Consider the following 27,538-nt stretch of genomic DNA (forward strand, 5'->3'; position numbering starts at 1 on the left):
AAGGTTTTCCACATTTAGGAGCCATTACTTCACTGACATACCATATTTTGATTAATAGCCCCTAAAGTTCTGTGCAGCCAAGTTGATCGTCACACATTTCCAAGTTGCCCTTCCTTGATGCCACATTAGAGGCACATATTGAGAGACGTGAGGCCTGCTGAGTGTGAGAAGGCAGCTCATTAGCTGTCCCAGTCCAGCAGAGTGGCTCCTCTGTCCCAGGAGAGCCGATGGGAGTTCTGGGAAACTGACCAACACATGGAACAGCTGCAGCTCTGCACAGACCTGACGAAAAATCCATCCTTCGCTCCCTCTGCTCACTGTGTTCATCTCAATCCATCCGCTCACATCGATTTAGGGTTTGACAGAATAAAAAGGCCTCAAACTGGCTGGAGAGATCATAGTAACTCATTCTGACAACAATGGGGAGCTGAGGAGTAGCTTTGGAGATAGAGAAGTTACTAATAATCAATACAAATCATGCATTTTTCTTATCAAACTCATGTTGATTGATGAGTGAACTGAGATGATGTATCTTTTAAACATACAGATGTGATGAAAAAAAAAAAACTCATTAAAAAAGACTAAAACTCAACATTTTCTATTATTCAGTGAAATTTGTTTTTCCACTAGCCTTTTTACAAACATTACAGAAAGACAAAAACCTGCAAACATGAAAAAAAGTCCATATATGCTTGATTTGTCGTGCATTTTTTTGAGCCACGTGACGTGAAAAGCATCCTTCATTTGCCAGTTTGACATCATTGGTCAGTCGCTGAACGTTGCAAAGCTGCTTTATCTATATTTTAGATTCTATATTCTGTCTGCAAACAGGAAGTGCTCCTAATGTCATGTTTGCGTGGCTTTATTCCATGAAATGCTCAGTGTTGAAATCTGCACAGAAAGTGACAGTCACACCTACCTACACCCCTCAGTCTGGGAAAAACTCCAACAAATGAGTTTATAGAAAACACCACATATCAATGTGACAAAGAGATCATCAAACATTTTAATGCACACACAGACAACAAATAAATACATGTAAAAATAGTAAGTTATAATACTGGCAATGTGTGTGTGTGAAATCCTAACACATGATACACATGCTGCATGAATGTACTATAAAAACGTGCATGTACAAAACACCAGTATACTCTACCTCTTTGGTACAGAATAACACACTGGATGCCGTAAACAAGAAGATTATCAGCATAATATCATATATAAAAAAAGAAATGCTTTCCAGAGGATATGGGAACCATTTACGGACTTCTGACATCACCTTGGCATGGACTTATGCACATTAAAACTACACAAATGACAAACTGTGAGACTGATTTGGTTTATTTTGTTTTATGTTTTGTTTTAAACTTAATATCCCTAACCACAAAATGTTGAAGGAGGATATAGGTTTGAGCTCGGTCCGTCTGTCTGGAGACAGCTTTTCTCAGAAACTGTTTAAGATAAGATAACCGATTTTGGTGTGTGGCTTCAGCTTATCAATACCTTGATGGAGTTCGAAAATGAGAAGCGTGCAATCATTTTTTTCAGAGTTATTGCCCTTGTTCCGTTTTTTTACTCTTTTTGAGGTATCTTCAAAGGGACAGCTTTTCTTTGAAACTGTTTAAGATAGGATAACCAAATTTGGTGTGTGGCTTCATGTTGTCAATACCTTCATGGAGTTCGAAAATGAGAAGCGGGCAAAAATTTTTTCGAAGTTATTGCCCTTGTTCCATTTTTTTACTTACTCTGTTCGAGGTATTTTCAAAGGGGACAGCTTTTTTTGGAAACCATTTAAGATAGGATAACCAAATTTGGTGTGTTGAGTTCAAAAATGAGAAGTGGGCAAAACCTTCTTCCGGACTTATTGCCCTTGTGCCCTAGTTAGTAATTTTATATTCTGATGTGATAATATGTTCTTATGTATACATCTAAGTTAGATTTAGGACATTTAGGAAAAGGTTGTGAGTCATAATGAGAACCAATCTGGCGGGGGATGTTGACGACTATGTCTTCTTGTTTAATTGTATTCATACTTGTTATTGTTTGTTGGTTTGAATGTTGAAATACCAAAATGCATGTACATTTTGGAGGACAATGAAACAGAAGTTAAAATTGGCCAATTCCTAAGCCAACTGTTTTAAATCAAACTAAAAAGTTACACTCAGTGTAAATACGAGACAAAATCTGACTTTAACAAACATGCACACAGCAAAACAAGAAAGGGAAAGTCCAAAGTCTTTTTAAAAGGATGACACTGAAGTTCTGGAGGCAGAGAACCATCACGCTGTGGTTCCAAACAGCCTCACAGAGGAGGAGAAGTCTTCCTCTGATCGTCCTGTCATCATGAATGGCCACGTCTGCTGAAGCAAAACAACACAATCATTCACAAAATCTAATGAGAGGGTGAGATTTATGGAAAAATGAGTGAGTGTAGACTACTGTTGTGGGCTGGGTTGGGGTCAATTACATTTTTCAGTTACAATTATGTTTTCAATTACCCATGTTCAATTGCAATTCAAATTACCTTTATTCTTTATCCTCAGAAAGTCAATAACAATTACTTTCTGTTAGCATCGTTTATGATAATGGGTTCTAAAACAGCTGTAAAATACACTAAATATCTATCATCGAATTTCTTTCTTATCTTTTGGTTACCTTGTTAGGCTACCTAATCAATACATGTCTAGGTTTTATTTTTTGGTGTGGGCGTGTGAGTCTTTTATGTCAGTATACCCTTCGATTTCCATTTTTTTTTACATGGTAAAATGTGGAAAAGCTAGATATGAAACATATTTTAATAATTGTTGACTAAATATGCATAGAACTGTACATTGAACTGTAACATGGTTCCCCAGTTATCATTATTTTTGAATTTTCCTGGCAATTACAATTACAAAATCCATTATTTGAACTTAATTGCAATTTAATTATGATTACGATAGCAAAATATCTTTAAAATTACAATTACACCACAATTGTAATTAATTATAAAACACCCGATTACAATTATGATTGACCCCAACCCTGGTTGGTTTACAACTACATTATGACATTACAACTACAGTGACCAGGATTTTTTCTAATTATAATTAAAATTACATATAGTATTTTTCCACTGAAAGTCAATTGCAATTGCGTACTGAATTACTAAAGTTCAAATTCAATTAATCACAATTACTGAGCCATTAATAAATTATCCCATAAACCTTCCTCTTGTGTTAGCTTTTTGTCACCATCTCTTATAATAAAGGGCCAGTTTTAACCCAAAATACACTAACAAAATATTATCTTTCATCCAATTTGTTTTTCATCTCTTGATGACCTTGTTAGGCTTCCATATGCATAAAAATATTAGTATTAATGTCCTTGTTTCTGTCAGTATACCTCTCAATTTCAATTAAAAAAAAAAACCCCAACATCAAATGATACTCAAAAGAACTGAAATGTTGTGGGGAAACTTGATATGAAACATATTTTAATAATTGTTAACTACATATGTGTAAGCCATATCACTCCCCAGTTTAGCTTTTTAATTAAATTGTAGTTTATACATAATTTCCATGCCAATTACAATTACAAAGTCAATTATATGACTGTCACCTTAAAACAGTTGACTCCTCCCCACCAGTTCCATTTTTCTACCCTGACTCCCTCTTCCCTGTTCCCTTCCCCCTCACCGAGGCGTAACACTGCCCTTTCTTTTTATATTCTCCCTTTATTTAAGTGTTTCTTACACGTCCTTAGGGAAGGCTGGTGATGGTCACAATTATGCAATAAAATAAATTCATTTATTGAAATCTTAAAAAGATTTCAGCAAATGTTTAGTGTTGACCTTCAATTATCTGAACACAATTACAATTCAATTATGATTACAACAACAACAACAACAGATGTTTGAAATTACTGTTACAATTATAACTACGCCATAATTGTAAGTAATTGCCAATTACGCGATTAGTTAAAATTGATCCCAACCCTGGTTGTGGGTGCAGTTCCTCCTACCAGATTGACAGGATGCACGAAGCCTTGCTCAAAACGGTTGTCCTGGAGAAGTTGCCTGAGGTGGGAGATGTAACTGGAAGCCAGACGAAGAGTGTCCAGTTTGGACAGCTTGGTGTCTGCAGGGACCCAGGGCAGGCTGGTCTTTAACCTGGAGAAGGCTTTGCTCAGCACCCTCATGCGGGCCCTCTCCCTGGCGTTGGCTGCGTTCCTCTGGGACTGGCCATGGCCGTGCTTCCTGGAGGACATCCTTCCACCCTCCAGCTGGACTCTGCCTTCCACGCCCCCGCTTTCCTCCAAATCCTCGTCTGAAAACCTGCAGGTGGTTCTCTGCAGAGCTCTGGGACACGTCTCCTCATCCTCAGCGTCGCTCACTGCAGAGCCTGTGGACATGGTGGCCTCTGCTGGGCCTGAGGATGGCACTTTGTGGAAAGTAGAAACAAAATAGTCCTTGTTTTTCACTCTTTCATAGGATAGAAGAGCCTCAATGTTACATTCTCATCTGTTTAGTCCATGTGAACCATCTGAGCTCCTGTCTGAAGATGCACGAGGTGGATTCAGCGCCTCTGAAACTGACACATGTCTTCTTGCTTTAACTTTCCCTCTAATTTAAGGGTCCTTCACTTGGAATCTGCACAATTCTCCTCCCCTTTTCCCCAAAGCCCCATGACCTCAGTGGGACCACATCTCTGCCTCCATGCGCAAACCTCCTCACTGTAATCTATTCACTTATACATCACTCAATTTCTCAATTTTAACTTGAACCCAAGCCAACAGGATGATAAAACTCGTACAGTAAATTATCCCAAAATAAAGGGTTAAAACTTATCATCCACGTTTTAGAATTACAAAGAACATCTCATTCAATCACTGTTGTGTCAAATGTTGTTTTTTAAGATCTGATCTCCGACATTGCTCTACAAAAAGGCACATTTAAAGTGAGCTATTCTCTTCTCTGTTGTTCCTAAAGTGTTTAGGTAATTGAAATGTCCTGAGAACCTTATCAAAAGAGTCTGATCCTTCGCCCACTTTCACAGAGGGATTGGGTTTCTGCAGATGGAGAAGCCTTTCACACGCAGGCCGCCTGTACATCAAGCCCCAGCTGTTACTGGTTCCCATGACATCTGGATGGTTGGCATGACAAGGGTGTGGCCGAGGCAATGGGAACAGCCTTTGTTCTCATTGCAATACATTCGTGTGTATTTTGGATGCAGACATGTTGACAATATTTAACAATATGTAATTTGAAGATGTCTGCTCAATTCCACCTGTAAATGTTTAAAATGCACACCATCATGAGCCACATTTTTACTGTTTTGTTCCCAACAAGGGGTTTAAAAGGTGATGAAATTCTAAATTAATTACACAAAATTACCTCTTATGACCATTACTTGTGAGAGTTGTTTTTTTTTTTTGCCATGTATTCCCAGAAAATTCCAGGTCGCTGTTAGCTTTTGCAACACATAACATGTGTGAAATTTGGAAATTTTTCTCTGACAACATCAGGACTCTGCCAAGGATTAGCCCAGTGCAGCTGAGATGCACGCTTGATTTGGTAGAAGGGCGTGTGATGGTCAACGATGGAAAAAAAAAAAAAAAAAAAAAAGATTCACTGAGCTGCTTTGTGGGAATACTGGATTAAACTCAATGTCAGCAAAATGTAACTCAGCGGATTAGATTGTTTATTACTTGTTTGTATCATATCTACAGAGGTGTAAATATTCTACTGAAGAATCATGCATGAAATACTCAAGTACAAGTATAAAGTAGCTCGATTACAGTCGAGTACTCGAAGTAAAAGTTACTAGTTTATTTTTGGTAATACATCTTGCCATGTTCCCTTGGATACAGTAAACATTGTATAAACTTAAAAAGAAAAAGACAAAATCTTGTACAATTGGAACTTAATGTATTTTCTACAAAGGCATCTGTGTAAAATACAAGCTAGCAATAGCATTAACCTCGCATTGACATGAGTATTAACATTACTATTAGCCTAGCATTTAATTAGCATTAGCTGGCATTAGCTAGCATTGGCCTAATATTAGCATTAGCAATTGCTAATTAAAAGGTAAATCTTAAAACGCTGAAATTCCATTACAAGTCACAAAAGTACAAGCACCCCTGTGCTGAATTTTTGACACGTTTTGATACATTAATTGTCAAAATCAGTCAAACGCTGAAGGAGTTGAAATGCACCATAATTCTGTGATGGAAGAAAAAAACAGATAACAATAGTGAGGATGCCTCCTACATTACTGATGTAGAAATATATTCAAAAAAGTACAAGTATCCATAAAAGCAACTCAATTATAGCAGCGTGATTACTTTTATCTCTGCATTTAAGTCATTTTAAGTGAAAAATCAATCAGGAGAGCTTGGGTTTCCCTCTCTTTAGCTTTTAGCTTTCCAGTTCTCTGTATTTCTACATTTTATAATCAGCTGCAATGTTCTCAGTTTTCCTCCGTACATCCATCATGATGATGAGATATTACCTTCAAACTGTACCTCAGGCCCAATGCCAGCTCATCCCCTGCTGTCAAAGCGTTCATCAGCCAGTTGTACAGCGTGACTGACGGACCCAAAGGTGCAAGCTCAGGGTTCTGCTCCTGGATTTACTTCCTATTTCATGAGGTGTCATCCTTCTTTTTTCTAATTTAATCCAGCATGAAAAAGATATTGGCTTTGTGACACTTGGTTCAACCTGCTGCTTCCTTTACTGTCAACAAGAAGAAACATGTTGGCATCAACTCACGCTGCACACGTGGTTTCGTCATGACTGGAGGATGTTTATAGGAACTTCATGGGTTATTAATGGCTACGTGGTTATTGTTTTTGCCTTGGGAATAATTAAATGCATGGATAAAGCAGAATGGAAGGCGGGGACAGCATTTGTCCTTCAGCGCAGGCTTTCAGGGGTCGTGACCTCAATGGGAGAAGCAAAGGGACAGGTGCAGGTTCTCTCTGATTCCCATGTGAGGCTGCACTGAGCTACTGAGACAAACCTGAGACATCTGCATGTGATGAGTACTTTATTACTATTGGTTCATGCAATACATGATAAATTGCAGTATATTTGCCTTACATGGTGAAGTATTCACAAATACATTACAGAGAGATTCAAAAGAAAGGACCAAGAAGATTAAACAACACACACAAAAATATCTGAAGGAATATATAAAAATTGACTAATTATGTCTATTAATTCTATTTCGTATTTTTACTTTAAAGCCATCATGCCACTCAGCCATAGTTGAGGTAAGACAAACTACAGAACAGGAATGTGACCGTTTTAACCAATTATTACTGGACACTTTTTGTATTTGAGCATGCTTTAAATTGAATATTGAGTTGAAATTCCAAGAATATAGTTGAAATATAATGAACTCAAAACACAATATTGTGATAAAAGTCAAAAGTTTGCTGGTAATATAATCAAATCTACGGAAGATGACAAAGGCCAATTCACAATATGACAACAAACAGCAAACCGTGGCCATCTACAAAATGCTGTGTATCGACGAATGCATTAAGCTATACTTCAAAATTGGGTTCAATAGCGAAGAGATTCTGTTTTAGCTCATAAACACAGCGTTGCAATCTCAATCTGAAGAAAACGTAATCTGTTCAGAAGAATTAGGGCCAGTTTTGATGGAGACTGTTGTCGTATATGGTGAATTGGCCCTATAGTTCACTTCTGTTGATTTGACTTTAATAGCAAACCGTCAACTTTTATCACAATATTGTATTTTGATGTCTTTTCGGCTTTAATCTTGACATGGTCAACGTTAATCTCGACATTTCGACTTTACTCTCGACATTTTGACTTTATTCTTGATTTGCTCAAAATTATTTTCTCCATCAAAATTGGCCCTAATCTGCTTCTGTACCAATAAAATAATCAATATGTAAATAATGGCTTAAACTGGTCATAATGTTTCCTGTCTTGTACCTCAGATTTTTTTTACAAATGACAGTTTATTGTCTTATTTGGGCGGAGCCCCGATGGCCTTCATCAGTGGGACCCACCGAGAGGTCGGGTGTCTTCTGGGCTTGACTTGGCTCAGGTTGGGCCACATGTGGGCTTTGGTCTCGGGGCCGTCGGATTCATCTGCCTCTGAGGTGATGTCCATCTTTTGGACGATCAGCTTCAGCAGGGTGTGCTGCTTCTCCAGCGTGTCAGACATTTCTTTCATTCTTCAGAAGGAACCCAAAAACATGACATTCAATGCATTCCATGAGATGATGAAATAATTCACCACTAGGAGTTGCTCATGCTTCAAAAATGTCATACACACAAAATAATAAAACAAACCTGGAGCATTTAAACAAACATATACTTCATAAAATGTTGATGTTTGAAGGCATTGAAGGGAAAAAAATAATAATAAAAGTATGAAAAAAATGACAAGATAGAATAGATATAGATAGATATAATGTTGTTATTCTTCTTCACCGGTTATAAATCCTAAATTAGGTTGGAGCTAATCTCATCAGCCAACTGTGGTGACTTCTAGTCATCTTTAATTAAAAACTTACTAAACCCTAAAACCACGTTTCTGCTGTAAACAAATGTATTTGTGTATCAAGTATTGTTGATTATTGTCCAACTCTTGACATTTTAGTCAAAGTATTTCAATTTGGATATATCATCTTGTTGTAAAAATGTGAAAAGGACTGCCCTCTATGGGTTGAAACCTTGCTATCACAATCAAATTTTGCTATTGGTTGAAAATGGTAGTTTGTGACATCATGGTGGCTTCTTATGTCACTGTTAGCCCCACCCCTCCCATAAAAACTAACACCTGTGGACTTTAATCTGTGGCGAATAGGTTGGATTAAAACAGTTGTAAATAGAGAGTAGTGTAGTTAGTAATGAGTAGCTAGTTTGCATAGCATAATTTGTTCTTTGGACATTTTTTAGTATAGGTTGGGTGTGTGTGCAATTTTAAGAATTTACCTGGTGTTTAGTGACTCCTCAAAAACGTGTATATATATATATATAAACCGTTAGAAAACATGAATGTATATACTTAAATAAATACTATACATTTTTGATTACTAATCATAATCTAACAATTGACTGCCGCTGGTTTTTGACAAATTATTGACTTTTACCATGGTAACATTAGACTTCCACCATTTCATTAATATTAATAGAAGACATTATGTAATCAACAGCTATTTTAAACCTGTTTAAACTCAGATTTCACTTCCACTAATTAAACAATTTGTTAAATGTCTCCCTAAGTCTGGCTTATGACAACACTTGATGATTATTCTGTCCCTCCATTATTATTCCTTAAAAAAAAAATAATTAAAAAAAGTGATAATTGTATCTGTAATTGTGTTATTAATTGTTTTTGTAGATCCCAAAACATCATGTCAATGCCCCACAGTTTAAGAACCACGGGCCTAAAGAACACACAACGGACCTGCTTTTCTGTTTCAGGATCTCATTCTGCATCCAGGTGCAGCCTTGTGATTTAGCCTGCACACGACTCCAAGGTTCCCCAGACTCGTCGTCACCAAAAAATAGTTGCTTTAGATAGTGCTGTCGTCAAAAGAGAACAAAAGAGAGCTCGCTGAGGTCAATTTGCTGAATCGTCATACACACATGGTGCAGGTTCCAAAGTTTGGCTCACCCCGGAGCACTTCCTGTTGGGGTAAACGGTGACAAAGGCCTTATCGACCCTTTTCATGAACCAGTAAGGGAGTTTGTCCTCCAGAGCCGTGTGAAGTTCCACCTGAGGTTTAATAATTAAAAATTCATTTGTTATGTTAAACATGCAACTTTGAGAATGCAGGAGTTCAATTAAAAGCTTTTTTCAACTAATATTTCCTACTTTAATGATTTTAACATCTTGTTTTTGTCACAGTCGTCTCTTTAGAAGTAATGATGAAGGTAAATTCAATGGACACTAAGTGATAACCAGCAAAAAAATAACAAATACTGGTGGCTTTATAATAATTCCAACTTTTACATGGTCCAACTTTTCATGTTGTACTCATAATAATGTGATTACATTTATGCTGAGGTCATCTATTTTGAAAAATGAGTTGTGCAGGGCAATCGTTGGGCTTACATTAAGCGACACAAAATATTCCTCCTGTTATTGGAAGAATTGAAGGGAATGTTTTTTAACTATATGCGCTATGTGAATATATTGTACTTATTGTTGTTTGTACCTCTTCTATATGGACCAAATTGCTCTGAAATAAAATTGAAATGAAAATGAAATGTCATGGTTTTCTGTATCTAAAAATAGGAGTAACAATTGATGAGAACAATTGAACAGAAATTTGTATTTTTAATCAAAAGTATTAAAGAATTTGCTTTTTTACAAACCTGCATAGCTATACGTTTTAGGGAAGCGTTTCTTTGGACTTCTGCAATGTCGCCAACTGCCAAACCAATCTAAAACACAAGCAGATATTACAAAACAAGCCTCTAGAAATGGAGGGAAATTTTATGCCATCCATAAATATGTATCACCATCGAAGCATTAAAGTTATAATTAAAGACTATGCAGATATGCTTACCATCAGGTTGACCAGCAGTATTGGTATCCAGAGCACAAATTGGATAAAAATAAAGTATGTCAGGTAACTGAAAGGAAGACGATTTGTGAATAGAGCATCCAGGATGTTGTTTTGATAGTTCAGCTCTCCAACCATCATCACAAAGGTTTGGATCAAGGACAGCGGCACACTGCTGAATTCTCTCTGGTAACAACAAAGGAGAATTCAACAGAATCCAAGACATAGAGGTTTAATAACAGTCTGTCAATGCATTTTCTTGGGAGCATTAATGCCAATCAGTGCATTTGAATCTTTTCTTGGTACAAATTTATGAAATGAAAACACCGTTTTCTTTTGTATTTGGTTAAAATAAAGACTGAAGTAATCTCTCTATGTGTTTTCAGCAATTGGAAGTGTAAAATGAGTCAACTCAGTGGCAACTAGACATAATCAGTTCTCATTGAGCACTTAAGCCATCAAGATTTCAAAGAGGTAACCATAGTACACGGAGAAACCCCCAATGAGGAAACACAACCTCCAATTATAGCTGCTGCACAGCAATGGTCAGGGCCAGACAATTTAAGGCAAAACAGCAGCCGTTTGCAAATGGCTATCAAAATGGTCTAGACAACAGGGAAATGTTAGTAATTTGTATTTAACAATGATTTATCAGCTCCATAAGTAAAAAACTGATGTTTTAAAATGGCATTTTTTTTTTTTTTCGTAACTTTTATCAATTGTTTTGATATTTTTTTTTAAATTTTCCCCATTCATTTCGATTGGAAATGTTAGCGTTTCTGCGATTTAACAGCGTCAACTTGAAACTTCAGCTCTTCAGCCATTCTTCAATGGATTCCAATCATTCAACTTTTAAAACATTCAGCTGTTTGTTGTCGTTCAACTGTATTTGTCAAATTCAATTGTTTTTGACCTACAGCCCTTCAACTACAGTGCGTTTTCAGCTCATCCCATTTTTAGAGTAGAGAGCTTGTTAAATTTTGACCTAAGAATCTTTGCAAACAAATTGTCATAACTTCCAAAATGTTCAACCCAGAGCCCTAATTTTCTCAAAAGTAGTGGGTATATCTGTCTAGCCGCTCTCAATACCATATTTTTAGTGATAGGTTATTTGGTTTTTGAAATATCAAGTTTTAAGTGGACCCAATCTCACAAATATGCAGGCTCTTTTGCATTGGAGATTTGTCAGTCTGTTCCTTGAAATTTGAATGCTAAGTTAATGCTAATGCTAGCAAATGTTAATGCCAATGCTAGCAAATGCAAATGCTAGGTTAATGATAATGCAAATACTTGCTAATGCTAATGTTAAGCGCTAGCTATTACTAATGCTAGTGTTATTGCTAGACTAATGCTAATGCTAGGCTAATGCAGTGTTCAATGACATGGGCCAGCACCTGCATCCTCACTTGCATTTTCTTCAGGAAACGCAAATATTCTCGTTAACAATGCGAAGGATCAAATTCAAAGCCACAAACGATACAAATGAACACTTTTTTAGCCTTTTTTTACGAGGAGGATTATGTTATCAGTTCTTACGTGGTTGAGCATCAGGGCATAGAAAGCCAAACTGAAAGCAAAGAGCATGTAGACAAACAGCAAAACAATGCGCATCAATGTTTTCATGATCTCTCCAAACATCACCACATATATGCCGATTCCATCAAACCTGAGGAAACAAGATAAAACAAAGATTTACTAGTGTATGACAATCGTAAAAAAGCCCTCATTTGACAGGTAGGTAGGTAGGTAGGTACCTTTGGATATAAAGAAGAAATCCACTCCATGAGGATAACACTGCCAAAGCACCTGCTTGCCAGTGTAGAGAACCCTCTACATTGAGAATCAGAGGGAGGATGAACAAAAGAGAGAGGATGGCTACAGACCAGTCCATCATGTTGGTCTGATCCTTGAAATAATTCCAGCGCTAGTCAGAGCAAAGTAGGAAAAAAAGATCAAAATGAATCCACACTTTAAATTAAAAAGGCAGCGGCTATCCGTATGGTTGCTGTATCAATATACCGACATTCTATTCGTACGCAACGTCCCTCATTGGCCAGTTTAGCTCACGCGATAGGTCAGTCATTGGCCAGTTTATGTCACGTGACTAAGACTAAACCTAACCCTAAAAAATGTTGTGATATAGGGTTATAATCCAACCCTAACCCCAAGACGCTACGTAAACATACCAATAGCACCGGGGGTTGTCTGTACGGCAACCAATACAAATAGACACTTTCCATTAAAAACTACTGCAGACCGGGTTGGGGTCAATAACATTTTTTCATTACAATTACATCTTCAATTATCCATCTTCAATTTTGATTACAATGACCAGCATTTTTTCCAAATACAATTAGCATTACAACTATTATTTTCCCCCTGAAAGTCAATTACAATTGTGTTCTCAATTACTAAAGTTCAAACTCAATTAACCACAATTAGTGAGCCTTTAATAAATAAGCCCATTAAACGTAACCCTACTCTTGTGTTAGCTTTCTGTTAGCATCTCTTATGATAACGGGTCAGTTTGATCCATGTCTTAAATCAGCTGTAAAATACACTCAAATATATTATCTATCATCTAATTTGTTTTTCATCTATTGGTTACGCTGTTAGGCTTCCTAATCAATGAAAATATTGGTATTAATATTTTTGGTGTGGGCGTCTGAGCCTTTTTTCTGTCACTATACAAATCGATTTCAATGTTTTGAAATGGTAAAATGATCCTCAAGAGAATTATTAGGTAAACTTGATATGAAGCATCTTTTAATAAACTATGTATGTGTGAGCAATAGAGCTGGAACATGGTTACTCAGGTTTTGTGTTCAGTTCTTTTGTAATTGACGGTTTTTATAGAATTTTCATTTCCAATTACAATTACAAAGTCAATTATCTGAACTCACGTAAAATGTAATTATGATTACAACAGCAACAGATTATTTTAATTGCAATTACGTCAAAATTGCAAGTTATTATTAATTATGTGATTACAATTGTAATTGACCCCAACCCTGACTGCAGGTTACTTAATGCTATAACTAGAGTAGAGGTGACATTCATATAATGGTTACGCACCACTGTTGAAAATCTAAGTCAGAGGCCAATCATCAATCACCCATAATTGCTGTGTATCCACACTGCTGAAACGATTTATGGACACATGTTTTATATGAGGTAATGACAGTCGTGTGGCAGCCCACATACCTGCTGAGATATCTGTAACACCTCCTTGACTACCGAGTAGACGCCTATGACCAATACCATCATCATGGCCATGGTTAGGACCAGACTTTGCTGCAAAATATTCAGATAAGAAACAAAAACATGAGTTATTTATTTATCTATTTTTACAATATGAATGCAGTTGCTGATTTGAAAGAGTCACACCAGCAAAGGAAGTATACACAAAAGCATTTGTTGTGGTTCTGTGTGTACAGTATACAAAAAGTTTCTAGCTGACGTGCGTCTTGGCTGGAAATGAAAAAAATATGACAGGGCTTCAAAAAATATGAAAATGTGATTGTAAAAGCCACTAGAGGGCAGTCACTCTTACATTTTTATAAAAAAAATAGATATTTAGTTAGATTTACCTCAGGTGTTTAGTAGCATATACGTTTTTAGTGAAATGGTCCCAAACTTTTAAGACTTTAGGTTGGTTCTTCTTCAATTGCGCAACATTAAACAACGCGTCGATGCAAATTTTTGTAGTTAACATTATCAATTATGCTGCTAATTACTGTACATGTTACACACATTGTTGTTGGCGCAAATCTCAAGATAACCTATATATTAAATTCTATTTCCCCCTCCCCCCTGGCAAAAATCTCAATCTCCGCCTACGATACAATCACATTTGGAGTATTTCAAATGTTTGCCACTCAGCACAGATATGTATGTCGTGCATACCTCGAGGAAAGACACTGGAACCATGACCACTTTGCTCTCTCCGGTCTCTGTCGTGTTCATGCTGGGTCTCATCTTCACCACCACATAGGTTAAGGGCAGAAGCCCCAGTAGGAACATGAACATGTTGAGCACATGAGCTTTGCTGCCATAAGCAATCCTGTGAAAATAAAGCAAACCACTCATTGTCATTCTGTGGAAAAGGGAACCTCCATTTCATAATCTGATCAATTATATGGTTCTTCACACACCACTTCATTGCCAGATACTTTCTGCAGACAGGGTGGTTGAGGAGATCAAGACGGTTGTACTCCACCATAAACTGGAGAAATGAACAGAGAACGCTTTCTTAGTCTGACCAAAAAGGCGAGAACATGCATAGAGGTCGAGTCAATTTATCAACCTGTTATTAACCCAAGTCCCACCCTCATGATGACAAAAGGTGTTACAGAATAATAAATAATAAAACACAAGCCAACTGTCTCCATCTTTGTTCTTCATCTAACCACAAACCATCTTTATATTCACATCCACTGCCACCTCCTCCATGATGATAATTCATGTCAGCCTAGTCTCATGAATTTTGTGACAATGACACGAAATGGAAATTGACAAAAATGGCTTATGCCATTGGAAGATTCCATTACATTTTTGAGGGGATCCAGATCAATATACTTTCATCCAGATTGTGCCTTTTCTGGTGATTTTTCAAAAAAATTGGGATGTCTATATATTTGAATCTACTGTATCATTAATAATGGAAATAGAAAATGATCCAGATAACTGACAACATCTGGCAAAGAGGATCATTTTCACGCTTGGCAGAGGTTTTGATTTTTGTGCGTGGCAACAAGATTTTATAATTTCTTACGTGCTGCACGGCACAATATTTACTGTATGCATGCTGCGTGACACATTTTTATGTTCCTCCTGCGTGTCATCAAATGTTGTGGCACTGCATGGTTGCGATTGCAAAGCCACCTTCGCCATAACCTGAAACCCGGACTCATGTGTCGTAATACGAAACAATTAGATGAAAGAAATGTGGAAGTTATAGTGGCACGCACAATTCAGTTCTGATTTTTTGGCCACATGTGACATGTATCTGATTCTTTCATGTCAATGTGAACAGTACAATTCGGATTTTTTCAAATCCGACCCAGGACACATTCATTCTGATATTTTGCAAGTCGGAACGGTGAGGTCGCATTCTATCCGATATTGCAATTGAGTCATAATTCTGCTTCCGGGTTATTAAAATCAATAAATATTTATTATATTATACATCAGTGCCACACACACCCTGAGACGAGATGCCTCCAGATTTACTTCCGTAAACAGTGTGTGGCTGCGTGCGCACATCATACCTTGAATTACCAACATTTCCCTGTTGTCTAGACCAAATATTTTCTTTTTTTTTTTTTTAATAACTAATTTTTGATAGCCATTTGCAAACAACTGCTGTTTTGCATGGTCTTTTGCGCATGCTTGTCACTTCAGGGTCGCATTCCTTTCATACTCCAAACTGATAGAAGATGCATTTAATGTGTAAATATAAAAAATATCCGAATTGAGCATTTTGATCTACAGTGTGAAGTTAGCTTGTTATTTTCGTGACAGTGTCACGTTAACCCAGTGCTTTTCAACCTTGCATCGTGACCCCATGTTGGGTCACCTTTATTTTAATTGTCAAAGGCAGGCCAACAGTCTCCAAACAATACACCAAAGCTGCTGACTCCATAGATAGTGTAGTGTACCAGTAGCAACAATGTGGTACTTCCATGTCTCTCCAGGGATGATTTACAAGAACTTTATGGCTGTATGATGTGAGTCAGGAAATTAGTTAGAAGGCCATTCATGCTTTAATTTGAACTATTAATAAATATGAGGCAGAGTCTTTAATGCATTAGGCTGCGGCAAAATTATTAGTAAGTAAAGTGCTTACGTTGAGGCAAGCAAGAGGCTTGATCTTCATGCTGTCATTAGCCAGTTTGGTTAAGTGAAGAGGCGCCTGGAGCCACCGGAACTCATACTTAATCTACAGCACACAAAGAATAAGTATTTATTTTGGCAGACGCTCCCTTACACAAAGTGCGTTTGTTTGTAATGTATGTATACGTGGTAGTCGGGGCTGTTGCAGTCATGCTCCGATTCTTTCACACAGGTGTCCAGTAGATGCTGTGGAGCACGGCAACAAATCACAGTCAGATGCGCATTCATCTCTAACACATGTTCAATTAAAAAAGGTTACGTAAGATGAAGACTGCCAAAAGAGATGAGTTATAATGATTGTGTACAATGATTTATGGCCTTTATCTTCCTGCAAACCTTGTACGAGTCAGGTAAGAACTCAATCATGTCGAGGACGGGACATCCCTGGTTACTGCCGGGTTTGAACATTGATATTGCCTCACTAGACCTAGAAGATAAAAGGCAGATTGAAAAAAACTGTACCAACATACCATCACAAAAGGGAGTTGTTTCTCCCCACTTTAGCTGATGCATGTTCAACTGGATAAATAAATAATTAATATTTGATATATTGATAGCACTTCGAGATGACTATTGTTGTGATTTGCGCTATATAAATAAAGTTGATATGAATTTAATTTAAAAATACCGATTCAGGTTTTTGAAATAATTTTTAATTATTTATTTTTGGCAATTTTAATTAACTGAATACAAATTATAAATTCATACATTAGCAAAACAGTACAATGTAAATTTGAATGAAATGTTTTCAAGAAAATGTGAATTGTTGCTACGTCTAAATCATTTTTTCAAATTATTTATATGTACTTTTAATGTCATTTTGTGGACTCTATGTGTAAACCGTGCAACTTGGTAGCACCACATTGCAATCTCACCTTAAAATAGTCCACTCTTCCCCACCCCTTCCATTGTCCTACCCTGACTCCATCTTCCCTGTTCCCTTCCCCATCAACTAGATGTAACACTGCCCACTCTTTTTAATATTCTCACTTTAATAAAGTGTTTCTTACCCTTCCTTGGGGAGGGCTGGAGATGGTCACACATATGCAATAAAATAAATTCATTTTTTCAATTGCAATAATAAAACACGCATTGCTGTCGTGAAAAAATTGCACTCCAAGTAGTGTTGACTTTCGACAACATGTGCAAACATGATGAAAAAAATAAGTATTTTGCTTTTACTGTAAGGAAGCTGGAAATTACAAGACAGCTTTGCTTATACAAACTATATATTTCTGGCACACCTCTCACTGTCGATCACAGCAATGACCACTTCTTTCCTTCCGTTCTGTATGGCCTCGTGGAGGAACGACGTGTTGCTCTTGTTCAACACAAACTCCGCCCCTCGATTTAACAACAGCTTTACAGCAGCAGTGTGTCCTGCTTTTGCTGCGATGTGAAGAGCCGTGTTCTGGGATGAAAAATACAAACACGAGAGACAGACTCAGAGGTTTGAGCAGCACTTTTGGATTCCAGTGCTGAAGATGTAACTTTGGGAAATATATACTGTGCGCAACCCATCACACGAATGCACTTTAGATGGATAATAAAAATGTTTTGTAGGATTTCTATCAACTTTTTGCCTCAAAAACACATAATATTCCTTTATATATGTGCATTGCCATTTTAGAGCTTTCAGCCAATTAGCATTTGCATATCATGTTGACATCATGTCAGGACTTCTTTTTGTATTTCCACTAGGATGTCCATGGTGAAATAGCATTTCTATAGTTACGTGTCATACAGTTCCTAAAAGGCATTGGCTATCCGTATGGTTGCCGTATCAATATATCGACATTATATCTGTACACAGCGCCCCTTTTTGGCCAGTTTAGGTCACATGACTAAGACTAAACCTTACCCTAAACCTAACCTTAACTCTAGCCCTAATCCTAAATATTGTTGCGATACTGGATAATAACCTAACCCTAACCCTAAACCTAATCCAAACCGTACCAATTGCACTGGGGGTTGTCTGCGGCAACCGTACAAATAGACTCTTTCTTCCTAAAAATTTCAGGAACATTAAAGTGGTCAGATTTTGATGTTGCGCTTAAAAGGAAACAAGAAATGGGACTATTATCCGTTATTAGAGACCTTAAAAAATAACTCTACACTACCATGGCAAAGCGTACATTTAAAGTTATTTTTTATTATTGTCACTTCTAAATCGCCTCTCATTCCTTCTAGTGAAGATAAGACTTAATAGTCTTTCATTTGAGCTGTCTTTACAATTCACTATTGATGTTGTGAAATGTGCTGTGGTTACGAAGCCTGTGTCGAGTAATGGAGGGGGCGTTTATGCAAAGCGCGCATCGAGGCTTGCTTCATTTGGTGGAGGAGCCAAAATAATGACGTGCCCAGCCTCGCTGCTTCTTTATGAAGTTTAGTGTTTAAAGATTTTTGAGAGTGAGGAGAGCGTGGATGCATGAAACGACAGATTAGTTTAATGTATCTCATTGTACGTCTCATTCAGCACTGTTATTTCTGAATAAAATCTCCCCATCACTGTCCAAGTTACTAATGCATATTCAGTGACTTCTTCCTAATGCAAGAACTTTGAAATGTTCATCGTTCTGAATTCACAAAAATTACATGCTTCAGATTTTCGGGGAAACCGTGGTCTAGCTGTCACAGAACAGGGCCGAAGCACTTTTTTAGTAATTCATAGTCATTCCTAAGAGGCATTAACATTTTATTTTCATTTTGTTTTAATGAATCACACAGTGTGGGGTACATCTGCCTATAATTAGTTGGTACTGTGTGCATATGAAGCATGAAGAAATGAAACATTTCTCAAACGTATTGGCTGAAGTGTTATGATGCCTCATGAGGCTTCATCTCACCATCACTATATTTCAGATTAGGAATCTTTTAAAAACTACTTATTACTATCAAAGGTACATTTGAAACTCGAAAAGAGTATTATTATAGTTGTCGTTGTTATGTGCCATAGTGTGTAGGTGTGTGTGCAGCTGTGTGTGCTTTCTCTTTGCAGGTGTGTTGATGAGAGCAGGTGGTGCACACCTGTTGCCAATCAGTGACTTGATCGGTGGAGGACCGTGGAGGTGCATTTTTTTTTGCTCGTGTGTTTAGTGTGTTGGTTATTCTGGAAGTCGGGCATCTGGGTAAGTTGTGACGTTGCTGCCTAGCAACACCAGTCGTCATATTTGGTTGGGGGTAAAACAACGTTAACAACGTGTTGAGTCTCGTTGTAACAGAAATGGTTTCACCATGCCTAAGAGCTGTGGTGTGTTTGGCTGTATGTAAAAAATAATACAGATATTATTTTTTTTATATCTTCCCAAAAAAAAAAAATGAAGAAAAGCCAGTCTTCATAGGACGGATGGGTAAAAACTGGTCTCCAAAAACGTCCCATTTCTACATGTGCTTTCTATAACTGGTAAGTGAACAGTTACAAGGATAGTTGATTTTTGGGGCATCTCGGTGGCTTAGGTTTCATTCTAGAAGGCAATATGTTGTATTTTTTGTGAAAGTGTCTAAAGATACGTTAAACGTGGTCTAAGGCCACACTTAAGGATTCTTCCTTCCGCTAACGTAGATTCAAATCCCACTTTTGACAAATAATTTATTTTTCATTTTAACACATTGAACACAGAAAATTCCACCTTTAAAAAGACATATCTGACAAAAATAAACATTTTAGCGTATTTCCTGGGTTAGGGTTGGGGATAAGGATAGGGCATTAAAGGGGTAGCTAAAAATGAATATGAGCTAAAATACAACTGACGGAACTTTAAGTCACATGGTGCACCTATCACGTGACCTAAACTGGCGCTGCGTATGCATAGAGTGGCAGTCTATTGATACGTTTACCGTATCAATAGCCACGACCTATTTATATCCATTGTAGCTCCGTTATGATATATATACACTGTGATTAATGGCATGTGAGGATTTTACCACGGGATATTTCATGAAATGTGCTTTATCAGGCAAAGTTAGCATGAATGTTTTGATGGAAACAAACTTGTAAATACTTTTAAATTCCATACAAGACTTTGATATAAATGACAGCTAATAAACTGTAATAGTACTGGTGATCAGAATAACTTTTGAATACTGTTATATACTCAAAGGGTTCATTTATTAGGTAATTGTAAAGATCTGGGTAGATTAAATTGGGCCAATGTTCATCCAAGTGTGGCCTGGGACTTTGTATGGATGCTCAGATATCCCTAGCAATGATGGTTCGGTTTTGTCGATAGTTGTATTTCCATACTGGGATATAAATCACTCCTGTATTGAAATAAAGACAGTTTTGTCATCGGACAAACACGAGGCGGACCAGTTGTTTTCCCCCATTTTAAGATGGCGCCCGTTTATTAACTACCGCTAACGTCATCTGTGACCTAAGCCCGACTTAACAAATTAAGTCAGTGTAGCATCCTGCTTGGGTTTTTTTTTTACCATTGGAACTTTTTATGTTATTAAAAACTCGGTTTACTTTTAAAACCCTCTGATTTCTTTAGTACAATATTCCTATGGGTTTCACTTTTTTAACCGTTTTGTTAGTCCTGGCCAGGTTCTTAAGACACCTGTCAGTGTGTAATGATTGTAACCAGTGTATCATAAAATATTCCATTGATAAATGTTTGGATTTGATTTTTTTTTTTTTTTCTTTTTCTTTTTCTTACCCCGTCCTCGTCTGTTTTATCCAGTAACTTTACAGAAGCTGAAAGTAGGACCTCCATAGTTTGCGTGTATCCTTCAGCAGCGGCATGATGCAAACAAGTCAAGCCTTTGTAATCGCTGTAAAGAGAAGAAATAAACCATTAAGAAAAATGCAACAAAACAATGTTTTTTTTTAATATATTGTGGTCTTGGAATAATCCTGTGGCCATGTTTGACACTGGTGTACAGGTTGTCTCACCAGTGCAAAAGAGCTCCTTTGTGCAGAAGCAACCGCACCACCTTGGCGTGACCTGCCCTTGAAGCCAAGTGCAGTGGTGTCAGACCCCGCTCATCACCTTCATTCAGTAGACGAGAGTCCGTGATGCTCTCCAGAAGTCGTTTGCATGTATTGATACGCCCGTATCTGAAAAATGAAATAAAAAAAAGCTTTTTATAATCTCTAAATCTCTGTATTTAAGACTGAATTTGGTGATTAATCAAGTAAATGTATCAAATGTTGGAGGGAATACTGCTTAAGAGCTGCATTAAATTGACAAAAGTGTTGCATTTACTGGTAAAATTACCTTTATCGACCTTTGAGCCTTGCAGGAGTTAACGCACAATGCTCTGGTACGACCTTCATTCATCCTAGAGAACTAATTAAATGGATGCATACGAACCGACTAAAATCAATGAACATAATGGCCAATGTTCACTCATCTTACGCTTTCAAGACCATTTCTTTATGTGCGCTGTGCTATATCAATGCTATTTTTGTGATGATAACTTTGGGTCACGACATCCGTGCCATTAATTGTGGAAAAAAGCTTTTGGATTGTGCTCTGTCTCACTCACATGCATCACACTGCTGCTGCAGAAGAGGAGCTCAGCTCATTGCTTGTATTGTGTAGAAACTTCGTTGTCTCGTGTCTCATTTAGCAGTAAGTAAACAATAAACTTTACCATTATATATGTTAAAAAACATGACCAACTCTGTCAGAGGTGACGCGCTTTCAGTGTGAGCTCATGCTTGCGAGTCGTCGAGAACGATTGCGTTAAAAAAAAAAACGGTTCGGTTTTTTTTCCATTGGTCGAAGTTATGATATGACACAGATTTACAGCTGCTACAGTTGACAGATTTTCTTTGTTCCTTTTTCAGAGCACATAAGATCTTAATTTCTGTCTGGACATAAAGAAAATTTCAACCTTAAACTTTTTTTGGAATTTTGGGAAATTTGTAGTTTTTTCATCACAGCAGACATCACTAACTTTCGCCGCCGTCAGATTATTACTTCACCTAGTGGAAGTGCGTCTGATTGTCAAAACTACATGATGTCCTTTCCCTAACTCCTTTAGGAAATCTCCTAACACATTTTCTTAACCCTGTGACGTCATCCACATGGTTAAGGAAAAGTGGTATGTAAATGAGATAGGAAGAATATGTAAGATGAGCCGTTAATCTAAAGAGGTTTCGATTTCAATTTGCTATTGCACGTTATCGTGGTGCTTACTGAGCAGCGAAGTGCAGGGCGGACTTTTTGTCCTTGGACTTGTAGGAAAGGCCAATGTCCCCGGAGAGGCCCAGCATATTCTTCACACTGTCATGGACGCCCAGTCTGCAGGCGTAGTGCAGAGGAGTACAGCCCTCGTCGTCCTCGCTGCCCAGGAGCTCCTTCACACTGTTTAGCTAGGGTAGACGGAGATGAAACCTTGGTATTTTTAACAAATATGAGCATCAGATGATGAAGGATGGTTGTAAACTTGGTGTAGTGATGAAAGACGATTTGGTTTCACAAATAAAACACTGATTTATCGGACTCATCTTTATTGGCCATGTATGTTAAACACACTTTAAACACGTTAATTAGACTTTGGTGGACTGTGCTCGCTCTGAACAATGTAAACATGAAATAATAACAATCAACTAAAAATATAAACAGTAATTAAAGACTAATATGTACAAGACTAAATAGGATAATAGTGCTAAAGGAAGATGAATCGTGTTGTGTTTTGCAATTTTAGTTATTATTTTTAACCTAATCATAACATAGTGTGATATGATATATCCTTCATGTATGCTATATATGCCTATACTTTGAACATTTTCAAAGCGCACTTGGATAGCCAATTTTCATAAATATTCCATTTTTGAGCTAAATGTGAGGCTGTAATGAAGTAACCATTGTTTCTATAGATGTAATTGTTGCTTGAATGTCACAAAACACCTATTTACATGAAAATAAAAAGATATAGTGCCTTTTATTGCATTTTATGTGGATAATATGCTCGTGTTTTTATAAGTTTGCGTATGCAAACCAACACAGCAGTACCATCGGTAACCATAGGGGGCAGTGTGTCACTATTACATAGTTACAGTCGTAAAAAATGATTAGGGACCGGTTGTGATAACTGGTAACCAACTTTAATAAATGAATACAATTTGTCTCTTGATCATTTTCTTATTAACTTGTTGCAATAAACTGTTGACTCTAGGCCCCTCCCACATGGAGCCCCTACAGATGCATGTTGGTAGTGTGTAAAAGTTTAGTTTCATTATGCAAATATGGCAATAATAGGCATTTATCTTACCTTTATAAATGATAAAAGGGCTTGTTTTATGGAGACTGTCAGTTCTGAGTTGTGGATGTTTCTCCTTTGTCGTTTAATGTGAAAGGTTTTTTGAACAAGTAAGAGATAATGAAGTCCCTTGTACTCAACTAATAAATCTTCTTTGTGTTGTCTCAAGAAGCCTTTTATCAGTGATAAGTCGTACATGTTTAAAAGGATTAGTGAGCTATTGATGACATGAGATTCATCAACCTGTCTAATCCACAAAGCTACAAAGGTTTAGAGCAAATTGGAAAAAGGACAGTAACAGAATTGAATTTCAATCACTGAACCCAAATGCAGGGGTGGACAGGCCATCTGGCATACCAAGCATCGTCCCGGTGGGCCCTCGACCCGAAGTGGGCCGGTCCGGTGCGCCATGTTTTTTTTTTTTGGTTGGGTTTTGTTTTTTGACGAGTGAGTGGAGGAAGATATGTCAACAGGTGGCCAAAAATGGTCCAAAAGTGGCAAAAAATGTGGCAAGAAAAGAGTGTAAAGTGACTAAAATGGGCCAAAAGCATTCAGTAGTGGCCAAATAAAGAGAAACCAGGTGGTATGTAATGGAAAAAGGTGGCTTAAATGGGCAAAATGTGCCAAACAATAGTGAAAAAGGTCAAAAATGCGCCACAAAAAGAGGCAAAATGTAGGGGAAAAGTTAAACAAGCGGTATTTATTAGGCAAAAGGATAGCTTATTTGGATGAAAAGTGGCCAAAACAAATTTGGATAAGTGTCAAAATAAACTTGCAAAAAAGGACAAAAAATAGAAAAAAAGGATATTTATTGGCAAAGAGTAGCTAATGTCTGAAAAAAGTGTCAGAACTTTTTGAAAGAGAGCAAAAATGGGACAAATTAAGTTGTTTAATGTAAATGGGTAAACCTGGGTTAGAATGTTTCCCCTTTTTAAGGTTTTCTGGGGGAATAATAATTAAAATGAAGACATAAAGAGCCAGATGTTGAGCAGTCACTGACTTAATAACAGCTTCTACATGGTGCTGCTGATAATGTAGTGGGCTGGTCTGGGCAGAAAATGCCACCCCTGCCCAGATGGATGCTTTTATTTAAACGATTAATGAGCTAAATGCACTACACTACCTGTAGCACATCTTCAGGGAGATTTTTCAAGCCCTTTGGCTGCAGAATAGCCAGGTGTAGGAAGTTACAGCCACGTCTGTCCTTTACGTTCACCTTTGCCCCTGAAATGACACAAAAAGCACCTGTAAAGGGGAGCTGCAGTGTCGTGGAGATGACATGAAGGACGGTAGCGTTTGCTCACCTTTTGACAGCAGGAGAGCAACACTTTTCCACGCTCCACAGCTCGTAGCCAACAGCAAAGGGGTGTTCTCCTTGCAGTCAACGCTGTTTAGATCCGCTCCCTAGAGTATTAGAATTTACATTTTAAACACACTGCTGTGTTAGAACAAGGAATCATGGAAAATGTGCAGGACTGTGACATTCTAGGGACAAGAAGGATTATTTGAATTGTGTGTGTGTGTGTGTGTGTGTGTGTGTGTGTGTGTGTGTGTGTGTGTGTGTGTGTGTGTGTGTGTGTGTGTGTGTGTGTGTGTGTGTGTGTGTGTGTGTGTGTGTGTGTGTGTGTGTGTGTGTGTGTGTTATTTACCAAGGAAATGAGGTACTCCACCAGCTCTGTGTGGTCAAATGTTGTAGCTCTGCAAAAGCAAACACAGCAGCTGTGAACCAGCAAGTGCTACATGACAACCCGACATATGGTTTAATTTTGCAGTCAGGCGTCAATGTAGTAAAATCTCATGTTAACTAATTCTGATCAATCAGTGGCATCATAAATCTTTTCTTAATGAGACTTTAGATCATAATCGGAGTTTGAGATTCTTGCCGGGAGGGTAAGGGAGGGGGAGAACAAATATTAATGTTAAATGTATAGACCAGGGGTCACCAACATGGGGCCCGCGGGCACCAGGTAGCCCACACGGAACGTGTGAGGTGCCCTCAGGAGCTCTAGTGACCAATGAGCTCCATCTAAAATCTGATTTACTTTCCAGGTTTCAAACTCACAAAGATGAATAAAAATGACAGATGTAATCAGAACTTTAGTATGATTAAATACTGCTGGACTTGATAAGTATTTGTATCAAATTAACCATCTTTAAATGTTTATTTTTTATTAAAAAAAATGTGTTCAATTGCTGCAAATATCTTGTTAAAGATGTTAATTTGGAAACAATGTTGTTTTAAATAAACAAAAAGAGGTTGTTGTTTTTTTTACAAGATATTACAAACTTGTTGAATTGTTACATGTTTTACAATTGGTTAAAACATTGTTAGTGGCTATTAAAATAGGAACATGATAATCCCTTTTGAAATATATTGAAACAATTGCATACATTTAGAAAAACTAAAGTGATTATTCAGTAAATTTGATGTAGCGCGCAGTTTCGGAAAGGCTGGTGACCCCTGATACAGACCATCTTAAGATTCGCGCCAACCACAATGTGTGTAACATATACAATAATGCAAAAATGATTGGTAACATAATTGAATTTTGCGTCAACGCGTCATTTAATGTTGTAAATTCATGATAAAATCAGGCTGCTTTCTGTCATTTTTGCTGCAGTACCATACATGAACTGCTGGGTGCAGTGTCACTTCACTATTTACATCCTGAAGAAGAATTGCGCAACAGAAAAAGAGTGACAAAAAATTACTTTTTTTTAAAAGAACAACTAATTAATTCATACATATTTTGTACAGTGACACTGTGTTTTATGGCAATTAAAATATTTGTATGTTATTTACATTATATTAAGGATTGTGTTTTTTCAAGTGAATATGGGAAAACTGTAATGAAAATCTTTGACCACTAGGGGAGGGCAATGCTGCCCTGCCCCCGCAAACTCCACATATACTTTAGATTTCTAAAAAAAGCCCCAGCATAGGCTGCGTTCACACTGCACGCAAATCTGGCCCAAATCCGATTATTTGAAAACAGATTCAGGCCACTTTCATGTGTGGTCCTGAATCAGATACAGAGCTGATTTTTTTCAACGCGCCCTCAGTGTGAACGGTCAAGGAGGATTTAATGTGCATTTGATACGTTGACGTCTCTTTATAGCACAGCTGGAGGCAGGAGGGCTGTGCTGCAAAAAAATAAGTGTTGTGCGCAACTGCGCGCTACAGGGACAGAAATGAGACAGGCTTTAATCATCTACAGTTGTATCAATCCTTTTTCTGCACAAGAACATGGATTATCCTTATATTTGATACATAGATTATGTAAATAGATCCAATGTCTCACGCGTGCACTGTGCACCTGCGTGTGTTTGACGTGTGATTGTTTCCCCGTGCATTAATAAAAGCAGGCTTATCACTAAAACAAGTGTAAATATGTCCTTTGTATAAGGTTTCGAGTTGCGCACGGATATAAACACCTAATGTCTGTCGCACCTGTAGGTTACAGTTTAGCTCTATTGGGTTTGTTTCAAAGCTTGAAGGTTCATATCATAAATAGTCTGTGTTTAAAAGCAAATCGGCACCACAAAAAGCCCAAAAAAAAATCATATTTGGCTCTCTTTTTCTTACTCCTCGTCCTCCACCTGCACATTCATTCTCTGGCTCCACTGCACAAAAACTTTGAGACAAACGTGACAATGAGCACGCGGGTCAGATTGGAACCACATACCGTTCACACTAGAATCTGATACATGTCGGATCTGAGCAAAATATTGGAAATTGAGCATTAAGGCTTGCAGTGTGAACGTAGCCATATAGTCTATACTTGTTTTTTTGTTTTTTTTTCCTTGTCTGCACATGCTGTTGAAGGTCAACGCTATATGTAGGTGAATCTTTTTGCAACAGCAATGCAAGTTTTCTTATTGCAGTTGAATA

The 27,538-nt window shown here is 37.5% G+C and overlaps 2 protein-coding genes across 4 annotated transcripts in view; both read right to left on the bottom strand.

Moving 5' to 3' along the window:
* Nucleotides 1–1,743: 1,743 nt before the first annotated feature.
* msc (musculin (activated B-cell factor-1)) lies at nt 1,744–4,566 on the bottom strand. The gene is made up of 2 exons (XM_028434755.1): nt 4,003–4,566; nt 1,744–2,357 (listed from the first exon to the last, which is right to left on the bottom strand). The coding sequence occupies exons 1-2, from the start codon at nt 4,390–4,392 to the stop codon at nt 2,280–2,282; spliced, it is 468 nt and encodes a 155-aa protein (XP_028290556.1). The 5' UTR covers nt 4,393–4,566; the 3' UTR covers nt 1,744–2,279.
* A 2,517-nt stretch (nt 4,567–7,083) lies between these two features.
* Nucleotides 7,084–27,538, bottom strand: part of trpa1b (transient receptor potential cation channel, subfamily A, member 1b) — a 32,140-nt gene continuing 11,685 nt past the window's right edge. For all 3 annotated transcript variants that reach the window (XM_028434381.1, XM_028434383.1, XM_028434382.1), the window contains exons 9-28: nt 25,296–25,344; nt 24,951–25,050; nt 24,770–24,870; nt 22,581–22,756; nt 21,329–21,493; nt 21,093–21,207; nt 17,679–17,845; nt 16,771–16,861; nt 16,561–16,620; nt 16,388–16,480; nt 14,694–14,764; nt 14,446–14,602; nt 13,744–13,833; nt 12,294–12,463; nt 12,076–12,205; nt 10,543–10,725; nt 10,349–10,417; nt 9,645–9,746; nt 9,435–9,553; nt 7,084–8,196 (exon numbers count right to left, since the gene is read on the bottom strand). In XM_028434381.1, coding sequence (XP_028290182.1) covers nt 7,986–8,196; nt 9,435–9,553; nt 9,645–9,746; nt 10,349–10,417; nt 10,543–10,725; nt 12,076–12,205; nt 12,294–12,463; nt 13,744–13,833; nt 14,446–14,602; nt 14,694–14,764; nt 16,388–16,480; nt 16,561–16,620; nt 16,771–16,861; nt 17,679–17,845; nt 21,093–21,207; nt 21,329–21,493; nt 22,581–22,756; nt 24,770–24,870; nt 24,951–25,050; nt 25,296–25,344 — 2,419 coding nt within the window. In that variant the 3' untranslated portion in view covers nt 7,084–7,985. The remainder of the gene's footprint in view (nt 8,197–9,434; nt 9,554–9,644; nt 9,747–10,348; nt 10,418–10,542; nt 10,726–12,075; nt 12,206–12,293; nt 12,464–13,743; nt 13,834–14,445; nt 14,603–14,693; nt 14,765–16,387; nt 16,481–16,560; nt 16,621–16,770; nt 16,862–17,678; nt 17,846–21,092; nt 21,208–21,328; nt 21,494–22,580; nt 22,757–24,769; nt 24,871–24,950; nt 25,051–25,295; nt 25,345–27,538) is intronic.

This window comes from Gouania willdenowi, chromosome 20 (assembly GCF_900634775.1).
Source record: "Gouania willdenowi chromosome 20, fGouWil2.1, whole genome shotgun sequence".
NCBI classification, from domain to species: domain Eukaryota; kingdom Metazoa; phylum Chordata; class Actinopteri; order Blenniiformes; family Gobiesocidae; genus Gouania; species Gouania willdenowi.